The following is a 14757-nucleotide window of genomic DNA, read 5'->3' as shown; positions in this document are numbered from 1 at the left end:
GTTATTTCCAATGAATTGAGGCCTGGTGGGGTTAGCTGAGGACTGGGGACACGGGACACGGGCTGGTGGGAGCCCAGGGCTGCAGTGGGAGTGTGCCTGCAGGAAGTGGGTAGGCTCTGTTCCAGAGACAGGGCTGGGCTCCTGCCGCTGGGTTTTGACCTGGGAGTGCCACAGAGCCTTCAGAGGCCTGGGCTGGTCCTGTTCCCAGCAGTGCTCCTGCTCACAGAAGGTTCAGATGAATAGAACCCTGAAATCTTAAGTAGCATCCTCTTATTTCCTTTGTAAAGCAGAATGGAAAGAGCGTTGAAATCTTAGACTTTCAACTTCTAATAAAAGAAATTACCATATCATTTAAACTAACAAAATTCCATTCAGTGTTTTGATGACAACAAATAGTATATTTTTCAAACTTCACTGACATGTGTGTGACAGGCTTGTGAAGTTGCTGGCAGAAGTCCTGGGAGGTTGGGAGGAAGGGATGGGTCACCTCTTCCTTCCGCCATCCAGATGGCCACACTCATCCTTTACCCCCTCCATACTTCCACATACTACCAGCCATCCCCATGCTACCAGTTAGCATTGCCCTCTCACACGCCACTGAAACAATGGCAATGGCAGCCCAGAGTAGCGTTCTGACACTGAAATACAAATGTCTCAGGATACTGGCTGGGAAAGAGTAAAGCAGACAGGTATTTGAAAGCACCATGCTGCCTTGTTTAGCACATCACATAAGGCCTTACGACAGTGGAAATGAGACAATTCTGGGTGTCAAAGACAAAATATTTTATTGTTTCTTCCAGAGCAACTACCTTGGGTTTGTAGCACCATACCAAACCTGTCAACATGTTACAGTAAAACAATTTATAGTCTTTTTTTCTACTATAGAATATATAATGCTTTCTTTCATGATGTAATCTATTCTTAAGTGAAAATGAATGAGCCTTCCTATCCCCAGTCTCCCATCACCTGGTAATCAGATTCATATTGCTCCTTTCTACAAGAGAAAATATGAATGTCTTTACTTGGACACTAAGGTCTGATGCTGTGCTTCCCAAACCTTAAAGTGCATCAGAATCACCTAAAGAACAGATTGTGTGGCCTCACCCTTGGGGTTTCTGATTCACACCCCTGGGGTGTGAGATCCACAAATATGCACCTCCAACAAGTCACCAGGTGATGTTGATGCTGCTGGCCCAGGGAGCACATTTTGAGAAATACCAAGCTAATCCCTGGGAACTTTATGATCTGGGCCCCGTTTTTAACATACCACAGAGAATGTCTTTATTTGTCCATTTTTGTGTGATCTGGAGATGACAATCCTACGTTCCATGGGCCTGTGCCACCCCATCCCATATGATCCTTGTCTTATATGACCCATATTGTGAGTTAGTCCTTTAGACAAAGGGTACAAAAGGCAAAAGAGTCAGGATAATAGAGATGACTCTTTGCTGCCACCCTTTTTTCTCTTCGAAAACATAAGTACTGTCACAAGTAGTGCTATTACTGAAGGAACAGATTTATTCATTTTATAATTTAGAAAGGGCAAAAGGGTTCTTCAGGGTATTTTATTTTATTTTTTTAACGTTTGCTTATTTATTATTTATTTTTTATATATGAAATTTATTGTCAAATTGGTTTCCATACAATACCCAGTGCTCATCCCAAAAGATGCTCTCTTCAATGCCCATCACCTACTCTTCAGAGTATTTTAAAATACTACATTTTTTTGGTAAGAATTAATTTTCAAACAAATGATGCTACGAACCTAGGGTATTTAGAAAGTTTCCTACTGTCTGGTATTCAAGATCAGGTTCTACTCACCTGATAGCAAATCTCTTAAATGTTCTAAGCATCCTTTAAAAAGGAAATACCTTATCTGAGAAGTTGTGACAATGACTAAGATAAAGTGTAGGAAAAACTTTTCAAACTGTAAAGCAAATACGAGGTATTATCAGTAAAGTGTTTATTAAAGGTCAGTGGAAGAATTCTAACTGCCTTCAAGGGGAGGGCTGCTAAAGAAACTGTGGGCTGGGCAGGGATTCTCTACACCTAGATGTGCAGCCTCAAAAGGAAGCAGTAGCCACCAGTTCTGGGCTGTAGGAAGTTGCAAATCCACAGAGGACAGGTCCTACTAATGTAAATTATGTTCCACATCACAGTATTAGGAAATAACGTATCAGGACCAGATTGAAGTAATATTACTGAAAAAAACAATAATGCAAAAACCCTCATGACAGTTTAGGGAGACCCTAGGAATTCTCAAATACACATAAAGGCTTTAAAATAATGTGTTTCCTTATGCTATTTTGTGGCTTTTCTAATTCTTAGCTTTGGTTATAATCATAAACCTTGCTATAGTTTTCTAGCTATTCTAGAATATAGTTCACAAGAGGAGAAAACAGTAAAAAATAAACATAGGCAGAAAATGTCTGAGAAAAAGAAATTTAAGACTAATAACCTGATTAATAACCTAGAAAAAATTTTAAAGCTGGGGGTGTTTTGATAGCTGATAGCCTGATAGCCCAAACTTCACAGGGCTGACAAGGTTCTGATTCTGGAAAGCAAAGGAAGGAGCTGAGTGAAGCACAACCTACCCTGATTTTAATTTAATTTAATTTAATTTAATTTAATTTAATTTAATTTAATTTAACTAATTTTAATTAATTAAAGTAAACTCTATGCCCACCGTGGGGCTCAAACTTATGACCCTAAGATCAAGAGTCGCAGGCTTCGCCGACTAAGTCAGCCAGGCTCTCCAAGTACATCTATCCTTTATCAAGAAATACGCTCTTGTTTGTTTTAAATCTCAACTCTTGGGTTACCCAAGATGCTTTGTATTTTAAGAACTCCTGTTGCTTCTTAATCAGAGCCTTTTCTTGTGTTTAACTGCTCTGGGACACACAGTGCCTGCTAGATAGACATTGCCTTTAACCATTAAGAAGACAATTCTTTACCTTCATTTTCCTCCTCGCAACAGTTTCTAAAAAATAAAACAGAATATGTTTCTACTGTAATACCTAGCAAACTAATACCTAGTTATTTTCCTCTACAAATACGTAGTTTCAATGGGGTTTCGTGGTTAGAGTACAGAATTTGGAGCCAAAGATAACTATGTTCAAATCCTGTTCCTGTTGGTTTCTAGTGGGGTTATCTCAGGGAAGTTATTTATATCTCTTAGCCTCAATTTTCCCATCTGTAAAATGGGAACTAAAATACTCACTTGCAGTATTATTCTAAGAATTAGAGCTAATATGTACTTTACATAATATATACTTTGCATACTAAAGTACATATTAGCTCTAAGATTACTGTAAGAATTAGAGCTAATACATAAAGTATAGGCATTTAAAAATGATGATAATAATGATTGCAACCAACATTCGCTGGGTACTTACTATGTGCTGGGCATTATCCTAAGCAGTTTACTGGATTACTTCACATAATCTTCAGACAGTCTTATAATATAAATATTACCATTATCTCCATTTTATAGATGAGAAAAGTGAGGCACAGAAAAGATACATCACTTATACACAGCCATATAGTGGCAGATCTGGCATTTGAACCCACACAGTCTGACGCTAGAATCCATAGCCTCAAATGGCAGCTACTGCTCCTGATCTGCTTGGACTCAATTCTAGCTTATGTGAAATAGAATCTACAAAAAGGAACAACACAAGGCTAGAAGTAAGGCCTGAAAAAGGTTGAAGCTAGGACTTCTGGTGCCCTTAAGGACATTCTGTAAGAAAAACAGAAGCTCTGAGCAGATTACTTGCCAAAACAAGATATTCAAAGCCTTGAGCAGTAACTTCCCATTACCTTGAGTGACTCATATTCCAGTTCTGCGCCTCTAATTTGTGGTCTTTCTTCTTCCTAGGGAAAATGTAAAGTTAAAAACTTTATAAATAAGTAGTTATATTTTAATTGTCACATTTTTACCCAGAATATTTCCTTGCTCCACAGAAAATAGTGAGGAGAGTTGAGCCCTCACTAAATGAACCAAATTCTGCTTAGATAAAGTACTTCTGGGCAGGGTTTCCATTAAAGAAGAGATTGCAGACTTGCACATAAAGTCCCAGGCTCAGAGCTCAATTTGCCCTTAGCCCTGGGCTGGAGGAGCACTGCATACCTTTGCCTTGCTGCGGAGCACCTGCTCCTCCTTGCGGTCCAGCTCATCCTGCATCACCTGCTTCTCCTGCTCCAGCTCTGTGACCCGCTTCTGGAGCTTGAGGAACAATGACATGTCCAGAGGTACCTTCTTCTCACTTGGCTCCTAAACCCCAGAAATCATAAGATGGTCAAGATGATCCAGAAGATGTACAAGCCAATGGGAAAATAATGAACGGTCCAATAAAAAAAAAAAAAAAAAAAGAGCAAACTTACAGAAGAAAAATAAATGGCCAAAAAGTATATAAATAACACATCCAACCTAGCTAATGAATAGAGAAATGCAAACTAAGCAACAATTAGCACTACTTTCCCCTGTCAGATTGGCAAAGACTGGAAAGATTGAGAATGCCATGTGTTAGTAACAGCGTCTTATATAATACTGATGGAAGTATAAGTAGGCCTTGTAAAAGGGCAAGGTAACTGCACTTATTAAAATTTAAATGTGTATACCCTTTAACCTAGCAATATGTGTTTAAGAATTAATCCTGCAGAGATTCTTATACAGGTACACAAAAATATATAGAAAAAAATGTTCATTGCAGCATGTTTTGCAATTGTAAAAAATGGGCAAAAAACTCCTGAATGTCAATACAAGAGTTGCTTAAATCATAGTATAACCACACTATAAAATATTTTATAGCTGTTAAAAAAAAAAGAAATAGATATACATGAGTGGATAAATATGTCCTAGATAAAAGCATTAAGTGAAATATACAAGTTGTAGGGGTATTTATATTGTCTTATTTTCATTACAAAAACAAAGAAACAAATAAATGCATGTGACTCTTAAATATATCTAGCACATAGCATACAAAATTCGAAAAGGTCATCAATGGTTATCTCGGAGAATGGGAGGTGCTACGGGAAAGTTTCATTTTCTACTTTACACATTTCTTTTCTTTTCTTTTTTTAATGTTTATTCATTTTTGAGACAGAGAGAGAGAGTGAGCAGGGGAGGAGTAGAGAGAGAAGGAGACACAAAATCCAAAGCAGGCTCCAGGCCCTGAGCTGTCAGCAGAGAGCCCAACACGGGGCTCGAACTCACAAACCATGAGATCATGACCTGAGCTGAAGTCGGAGGCTTAACTGACTGAGCCACCCAGGCGCCCTGACTACTTTACACATTTCTATATTAGAATTGTTTATAATGAGCATGACATGTTTTTCTATTTAGGAAAAATGATTTGTGAAAAGGTGATACCATAAATATATTGAGATCAGACAGAGAAAAGCGAAAAACTAAAACATGTATAGCTCTTAGTAAAGTGAAATATAACCGAGTAGCATTTGAAAAGTACATCAATTGGTTCTAAAACAGACTCATAGTGAGAACTACTATGTGTAAATAAAGATACACTAACTAAAGGTGAGCAAAGGGAAAGAATTACCAACCACTACCACGGAAGTTCTGATCATGACATAGGTGATTTACCTGGTTTACTTCAGGTTTGAATTTTTAGTGAGGTAAGAAGAGAAAGAATTGTGTCATTGGATTTAATGGAGAGGATAAAGAGTCTCTTTGTGTTACAAAGAGAGAAAACAGTAACAATAACTTAATTAAATGGTCAAAGTGTGATTCTTAACTGATTAGTAAATCTTATATTTCAAATTGTCAATTAAAACAATTTTTTTTCTGATGTAAAAGCAAAATAAGCTTATGAAGAAAGCTTAGGAAATAAGTACAAAGAAGAAAAACAAAACCTTAATCACATACCCAGAAAAAAACCTACAATTTCTGTCCAGTCTTTTTTCTATAGATTTAAGTAATTGGAATATTTTCATTCTAATTTTGTATTGTCTTTTAAATTTAGCATTGTATCACAAGTGTTTTCCAAATATAGAATATGATACTTGAAACCATAATTTTTAAAAGCTATATTGACATGTGTACCATCATTTGATTATCTATTACCTTACTGATGGGCACTGAAGTTGTTTCTAATCGTTTGCTATTGAAATATACTAAAATAAATATCCTAGTACATAAATATCCAAATATTAATGTTTTAAAGTCTGCTAACTTGGTTGGACCAGCTTACACTTCCATCAAGCAACCAACACCTTGTCTGGTACAATGATGGTTAGGATTTAAAAAAAAAAAAAAAAAAGGCTCAGTTGATAGACCAAAAGTGGTATTTAAGTATAGTTTTAATTTATATTTCTTCATCTTTTGATGAGGTTGAATCATTTTTATATTCGTTAGTTATCTTCGGTCTTTTGTGAATTGTCAGTAGTGTCGAATTCAGTGTTATTCCATTTGTAAAAAAACATCTAAGAAGAATTAATTAAACTAAGAAGTGGGGCATTTATATGTAGACTATCAAGGTCATTTACCCACAAACTAGTTAGACCTGGATTTTTGCTTACTGTCCACTCTTGCAATGTTAATGTTCAACAGTAAGAAAAAGTTTAGGTATATGGTATTCACCATAGTTTGTCCTGACTTAGCAGAACAGACATAACATCCTGCCTGAACACGAAATTATTACACACTTTCATATAAAAACTCATTTCTATACATCCCATAAACACTTGTATATTAGCTTATTTACAATGTAAACATTCCATTCACGTGTTTTTAATGTTTGTTCATCTATTAATGATGTATGTGTACCTGAAAATTTTAATTATTTAATCTTTTTTTACACTGTAATAAAAGACTTTACCTCACAATGAGTATAATATTTCACTCATTGTACTCAAAATGTCATCATTTGGGAATCATTCCTTTCAGCCTTGAATGGGCATTTTCATTTAAAAGGAATCTTCTTGGGGCACCTGGGTGGCTCAGTCGGTTGGGCATTCGACTTCAGCTCAGGTCATGATCTCATAGTTCATGGGTTCAAGCTCCACGTCAGGCTCTGTGCTGACGGCTCAGAGCCTGGAGCCTGTTTCAGATTCTATGTCCTCCTCTCTCTCTGCCCCTCCCCTACTCATGTGTGCTCGCTCTCTCTCTTTTTCTCTCTCCAAAATAAACATTAAAAAAATAAATAAGAAAGTAAAAGGGATCTTCTTATTAAAATGGGACGGGTAACTCTTCAGATATTACCAAATACTACATAAAGGATTAGTTGATTGCTAGATAAAAGCAAAATTCTATAGATAGGAATATTAAAATAGGAAATGAAAGAACACAAAACTGCTTGAGGCATAATGACTGGTAATTATTTAGGAGTGCTCTGCATGGTGTCCATTCTTAGCCCTAATGACATATCTAGTCAAAGAGATACCATTTGTCTTCTCTACACCACATGAGCAAAAAGGAAGAATGGGCCATCTGGCTCAGAGGTTTCTGGGGTTTTGCTTTGCTTTCCTTCCTCAGAAAGGACTTTGTCATCCAGAGCTTTTCTGAGAGAGTGAAGCTTTGAAACTGACCTAAAAAATAACATTCTCTCATCTGAGGAAAATGAGGAAGACAAGAGAACTTATTCATAAAATTACCACCGTAGGTCTGCAGTCATTCTGGAATTATTGCTAACAACAGCTGAGAAAGTTATGGTGACCTTTTCCCTGGGTTTGACATGTGTGAGGAAGCTCAAGGGCAGAAGCAGAACTGGGGTTATTTGTCAATGGCTACCAAGAAAGGAGAAGCCAAGTTTCCAAGAGAATGCAACACCTGACAATGAAGATGCACATGTGGGAGGGCTGCACAGAAGTGGAGCTGAGGTGGACTCTCCAGAGGGAAACAGCAGTGGAGGTGACAGCCTGACTCGTGAACAACAAATCACAGGTTTGGCAAAGATAGAAAGACATTAATTCTTTTTTTTTTTTTTAATTAAAAAAAATTTTTTTAAGGTTTATTTATTTTTGACAGAGAGACAGACAGAGCATGCGTGGGGGAGAGCAGAGAGAGAGGGAGACACAGAATCTGAAACAGGCTCCAGGCTCTGAGCTGTCAGCACAGAGTCCGACGCAGGGCTCAAACTCACGGACAGTGAGATCATGACCTGAGCTGAAGTCGGACGCTCAACCAACTGAGCCACCCAGGCACCCCTAGATTTCTATCCTCCTGATCCTGACCATACCTCATCAAAATTGTAGGATATTCACTGGAAGCCTGTTGATAAGAACAAAAACATGGACTTATCGAACACTTACTAGGTACCAAACACCATTGCAAGTGCTTTCTAAGAATTACCTCAATTATCAACTTACTATAAAGTAACATAATAATAATAGCATATCAATTCACAGATGAGGAAACTGAGGCAGAGAGAGACTGAGGCTAAAGTTATGGACTCAGTTCCAGGAAGGAGAGTTATAGTAGTCGGTCCAATGTTCAAGATAGCCTTTCTAACCAGAGCCGGCTACATTTCAAATGCATGTACTTAGTCACAAGGAACAAGATGACTAGTTCAGTGAAAAGTCTTTCCTATTAGTGACAGAAGATTTCCAGGTGCACGACCTACTGCTAATGGTCAGTGCATGTGAAGGACAATATACAATGCTCCAGACTGTCTGTGATTTCTGGAGCACAATTCATACTTCATTATTCAAAAGAGATGAGCAAAGTACTAAATCCCACTCTAAAATAACTGTTTTTTAAATTTATTTTTACTTTTTGAGAGAGACAGAGAGAGAAAGAGAGAGAGAGAAAGAGAGCGAGAGCACATGCACTCAAGTAAGGAAAGAGAAGAAGGAGAGGGTGGGTTCTGTGCTCAGCTCACTATCGTGAGGTCATGACATGAGCAGTAATCAAGAATCAGATGCTTAACAGACTGAGACATCCAGGTGCCCCTAAAATAACTCTTATTTGGGAAAAGATTCAGCAGAATATAGGTGAGAATTAGAAACAAAAAGGTTACCCCTCCCCTCAAATCTGGAAGAATTTGGACAAAACTTGAAAAGAGTAGAAAAATTAGGTAAAGCACAGAAGAGTTTTTGAGATTAAAAATATAATGTCCTCAAGAAAAACTATCAATAAGATGCCTCTTGGCCCTGAGTTTAATACAAAATAATCTGCAGCAAAAACACCCTTTTCTGTCATGGCTTTCCCCTTCCCTGCAGCAGCTGCTCAAGTGGTATTGCACTGAAGCCAACAGTTTGTAAACATACTTCCCTCAGACTGCTGGGAATGAGTACTCCCATTAAGACCAACTGCATGCAATCCTAAAACCTTCATATCCACTAGAGGCTCAGAGGCTGTAATTTTGAAATCTTCAAAGTCTAACTTTGTGGTAGTCTCCAAAGATAGCTACCAATGATTCCTCCCAACACAAATGTCTTTTCTCCTATCAAGAGATGAAGTCTAGGGCATCTGGGTGGCTCAATCGGTTAAGCGTCCAACTCTTGATTTCAGCTCAGGTCATGATCCCAGGGTCACGGGTATCCGTACTGAGCATGGAGGCTGCTTAAGATTCTCTCTCCCCCCTGTGCCACACCCCCACCTCCCACCGTCAAGCTCTATTAAAAAAAAAAAAAGTTTAAAAAAATAAAAAGAGATGAAGTCTATTCTCCTTCTCCTGAGTCTGGGCTGGTCTTGTAATTTGCTATGACCATACAGTGTGGCAGAATTGACACGATGTTGGTTCTGGGCCTGGCCCTAACAGCCCGGGCATCTTTTGCTCTTACATCCTTAGAACCTATTTGCCATGCTGCTGAATAGAGAAACCACATGGAAAAGCCCAAGGAAGAAAACCTCGGCATCCGAGCTAAGGCTGGGAGGTGCTCTAACCGACACCATGTGGAGCAGAAGAACCACCCAATCAATATTCAAAGAGTTTTGAACAATAATAAATTGCTGTTGTTTGAAGCCACCAAAGTTTGGGATGGCTTGTTACATGGCAACGAATAACTGGAACCACCTCTATTCTGCTACACAGTGGCCAGACTGCTGTTATCAATGGTCCCCAGACTAATGTTAGCTATAGACAGAAATGGCACTGGGGAACTGCAGTGTAAAGTCCCCGGATGGGAGGAAGTAAAGAATGGAGCTCCTAACAGACCAGCCTCAGTTTGAATGCCGGGTCTGCCACTTATAAGCTGTGACCTTTGATCAGTTAACTTAGGCTTCTTGTATGTATAGATTCCAACTATATGACATATTTCCTTAAAATGAACACAATTAGATGGCAGAAAATTTCATTCCTGAGTAAAACCAAGACAAAAAAGGAAAGAATCATTCAATTTTCTTTGGCTGTTCTGCCAGAAGCAGTCTATTTCTGACTTGGCCATTTTCTCAGAATATGACATAAAAATAGAAGAGCTGTGCCTGAATTATCCATTAGCGAAACTAACATCACATTTGAAAAGAAGATCTGAGAATTAGTTTGGCAAAAATCTAACTTAAAGCCACCATACTCTTGGAGCTATGGTAATGTGCCATAACACAAAACAGTAAGGCAGATTTATAAGCTATTTTTCTTGCATTTTTGTGGAAAAAAATTATTTTGGTAAAAACTGTCATCAAACAGAGGCAGCAGATTTGCTAAACTCTTGGACATTGGTTGTTTATAATATTCAAGGACAAAACAATTGACCTCAGTCTGAAATAAATTCATGACAGGCTATGTTTTTTTGTAATAGGGTATGTTAAGATGTAGAAGGGAACTGTAAAAGAAAAAAATCTGGTCATCAAAATTACATGAAAAGTTAAGATGTCTATTGACAAAAAAATATATGTAGTAAGTAAGCAAGTACATATAGGAAAATATAAGTAATAATTTATAAGCTAATTAAGTACCCATTAGTCACTTATGAGTATAGTTTGAAATGATTGTTACATTTAAGGGCAAATGGGGTCTGCCCCACAATGGAAATGTTCTCTGTTAATAACAGCATGGTCACATCCTGGTGTCTAAAATGTACCTCTAGTCGGGCTCTGGGCTGATGGCTCAGAGCCTGGGGCCTGTTTCCGATTCTGTGTCTCCCTCTCTCTCTGCCCCTCCCCCGTTCATGCTCTGTCTCTCTCTGTCCCAAAAATAAATAAACGTTGAAAAAAAAATTAAAAAAAAAAAAAAAGGGGGGGCGCCTGGGTGGCGCAGTCGGTTAAGCGTCCGACTTCAGCCAGGTCACGATCTCGCGGTCCGTGAGTTCGAGCCCCGCGTCGGGCTCTGGGCTGATGGCTCAGAGCCTGGGGCTTGTTTCCGATTCTGTGTCTCCCTCTCTCTCTGCCCCTCCCCCGTTCATGCTCTGTCTCTCTCTGTCCCAAAAATAAATAAACGTTGAAAAAAAAAATTTTTTTTTAAATAAAAATAAAAAAATAAAATGTACCTCTGTCCTCAATGGCATATCTTCAGTTTCTGCAATTTCAGAGCTAAAGGTGTATTCAGACTCATTGCTGCTATGAGTGGAGTCTGTTCTCTTGTGTCCAGGCTTAGGCACATTCTGCAAGGCAAATAAACCAAGAATAATTAACACAACATAATGAAAAAGTTAAGTCATACTTAAGACAGCATCCACCTTAACTTGGTTCTAATCCCCACTCACTGACTTGCTGTTCTCATGCCCAAATACGATGTTCCATGTTGTCCTTACCAAACCTTTACAAAAAGGTCATTTTCTGAACTCTTCAAAGAAAGAGAAAGATGCACCATCAGGGCATGACAAGAACACAAAACCAAATACTCAAATGAAAATCATCTGTGATTATTAGCAGAGTCCCCTTTGGGTTTTTAAAGTTGTGAGTAGCCAGTCACACTGGGTGAAGTGTAGGTATAACACCTCAGTACCCAAACACTGACTTCAGTGTTGCAATTACATAAAACTTGGTAAAAAGCTCATGAAATATGTTTAATTAAAGCATAATCATTTTCCTGCACTGTATTTGAGCATCAGTGGAAAAAAAGAGAGGGCTTCTACATAGGTGACTATAAATTCTGCCATTTCTGTGCATGGAGTTGATTTTCTGGAGTCAGCAGTGGGAAGTGTGAGCAGTACAGGAGAGGTAAGAAAGCTGTTCCAAGAATCCTCTGAAGACCTGAAGTTACTGATTCAGGGAGTCCAAGTGACATTTCTATGACATGTGGTACCTATGAGATTAGCATTCAGAAAGCTGATGGAAAACAAAAGTTAAGCAATTACAGTCTGTTCCTTCATGTAGGAGAAAGGGTTAGAGAATGACTTGAAGAAAAAAGGAATAAAAAGGCTGGGTTTTGTACCCCTCACTCCTGGGGTGTTCCCCACCCCCCCAACCTCAGAAGAGGTGAAAATGTCCAGAAAGACTTCTGGAAACTTTTCATCTGTCCAATTTCCTTTACTCCTTCCCCCAGCTGCAGGAAGAGCCAGAAGCCACAAAGAGCTTCTTTGCCTCTCTCTCTCTCCCATAACCAAGCTTATAGAGAACAGACCCAACTGCGTGACTAAAGGAAAGCCAGCATCCAGGGGCAGTTGAAAGTCTCCAGGCCACCGCAACCGGTACTCTGGTGCATAAGGAAGATCCAACAACACCAGAACTTCTGAAACTAGCTAGCAGCTAGGGTCCACCCTAAAGGGGACAATCACTCCACATAAAGTCAAAGGCACTCAGATTTACTTTCTGTTTACATACACCGGCAACCTTAAAGTTCCTAGCCCCAGCCAACAGGTGTATGGGACGCTGTTTATTAATTGGTTGTGTCATTAAGAAAAACAGGTCCAGGGGCGCCTGGGTGGCTCAGTCGGTTGAGCGTCCGACTTCGGCTCAGGTCATGATCTCATGGTCCGTGAGTTCGAGCCCCGCGTCGGGCTCCGTGCTGACAGCTCAGAGCCTGGAGCCTGCTTCAGATTCTGTGTCTCCCTCTCTCTCTGCCCCTCCCCCGCTCATACTCTGTCTCTGTCAAAAATAAATAAACATTAAAAAAAAAAACAACAAAAACCCAAGTCCATATAAATACGGAGACAAAGGGTTTTAATAAGCTTATTTAAAGATGAGTTAGACCCCTATTTTTCCTCATGTGTGTATTACCAAACAACAAATAGCTTAAGGTATGAATAGAAGCAATGCTATGTCTGTGATTTAACGTAACTTTTGTATACAGGACAGTGGTTAAATGCTCTGAGTTTATAGGAGAGAGCTGGGTAGGAATTCCAGGTCTGCCATTTTCTTGTCCCTTACTTCTCCAGGCCTCACCTTCATTATCAGAAAAAGGTACATAATAATATTATCTACCTAAGAGGGTTTATGTGAGGATTAAATAAGATAGCACAAGTAAAGAGCATGGTTTTTGGCACGTAACAAGGATTCAATTAATGTTAACTGATGTTGCCATAATTGTTAGGACTCTGAAGTAATGCAACAACTCTCTCATGCATTGCCTTTTGTTCCCCAAGTTTTTAGTCCATATGCTATTCAATTACAAGGACAAACATACTACTTGATCATCAAGTGCTCCTTCAAGATCTGCATCTCATGCCTCCTCTTATCTGTCATTTCTCCAATAATTCCTTCTTTTCTTGGACCTGTCTTACTCCCTTCGTCAAGATTAACGACCCCACTGTTGACACGCAGGACTCCCTCCTTACTTGGAATGAATTTATCTTTAAACACTTCACAAGCCTGTATTCCATTGCCTCATTATCCTTTCACTGTCTGCTTGAATTTCCTTGGCCCTGGATTTAGTATTTTCTTCCTTCTGCTCTACAACTGAATGTTCCTGGAGAAAAATCCGACAACACTTCTTGGTACCAGGGCCAACAAATCTAGTAATCACTGGTAATCAGTGCCATTAACTTTGGCCCATGTATCACAGGTTACCAGAAGCGCTGAAGCAGTCTTTCAATTCCCCCTCCCTAAAGTTTCCTGCCATCCATTTGAGGAGTCTATTTACCATAAATGCTTCCTAAGCATTATGGCAGTGAGAGCTGCATCTGCAGAACAGTGTCAATGATAGATTAGCCAAGTACCCATCTGTTAGTTGCGAAGTCCCTACCTAAACATTAAAATAAGATATTGCTATTATTTATTTATTCCTAAATTATAAAGTCCATTTTTTAATTCTCTGCAATTCTTGGCAAATATTTTCTACCAAGACTGCAATCTTCACTATGTCTGGAACTAGGAAAGGGGACCTAATGAAGAGCTGAGTAGGAAGCAAGTAGATTCTCATCTTCCTTCCTCTGCTATTTTCCTCTTCCCTCCTTCTGACCATTTTGTTACCCAAAAGGAAGGACAATGAGTCATTGGCATACAAAAGAGAGGGTTATAAGCTGAGAAATAAGAAATTAAGCAGCTAAACTGTCCCTGGAACTTGATTACATCTTCCCTTTTCCACAGCACTTCTGGGAACAGAATGGGTAGCAGGCAGAGACTTGCTCAGCAGGAAGGAATAGCCCTGCTAAGTTGCTGGAGGATGGCCATTACTGGAGGGTCTTTTTTTAGACATTTCCAGGAATGTGCTCAGAAAGTGATGTACACGTGGCACATGCTTGTCTCATTTTATTTTCTGAGGTTCACACGACATGCAGTATTAAAGAATCCCAGAAATTCTGAGGGAGAAAAAAATTTGTGTATCTCTCTTTCAACAGAGATAAATGTGGTTCTCACACTTATTTGACCTCAATCATTTCTTTTCCCAATGCCACTTCTTAACATCTCAAGTAACTAGTGTCTTCAGAAGCACCTCATGGGACACAAAGCTTAGTGCTAACCAAAGCATAAATTAACCATAA

At 39.0% G+C, this 14757-nt stretch overlaps 1 protein-coding gene across 13 annotated transcripts in view; it reads right to left on the bottom strand.

Annotated features, from left to right (window-relative positions):
- The window catches only part of MYO5A (myosin VA), a 195604-nt gene that overhangs the window by 37509 nt on the left and 143338 nt on the right, over nt 1-14757 (bottom strand). For all 13 annotated transcript variants that reach the window (XM_043555398.1, XM_043555402.1, XM_043555404.1 and 10 more), the window contains exons 25-27: nt 11383-11496; nt 4130-4273; nt 3820-3873 (exon numbers count right to left, since the gene is read on the bottom strand). In XM_043555398.1, the coding sequence (XP_043411333.1) occupies nt 3820-3873; nt 4130-4273; nt 11383-11496 (312 nt within the window). The remainder of the gene's footprint in view (nt 1-3819; nt 3874-4129; nt 4274-11382; nt 11497-14757) is intronic.

Source organism: Prionailurus bengalensis, chromosome B3 (genome assembly GCF_016509475.1).
Source record: "Prionailurus bengalensis isolate Pbe53 chromosome B3, Fcat_Pben_1.1_paternal_pri, whole genome shotgun sequence".
In the NCBI taxonomy this organism is placed as follows: Eukaryota; Metazoa; Chordata; class Mammalia; order Carnivora; family Felidae; genus Prionailurus; species Prionailurus bengalensis.
This window is presented reverse-complemented; position numbering and strand designations above follow the sequence as displayed.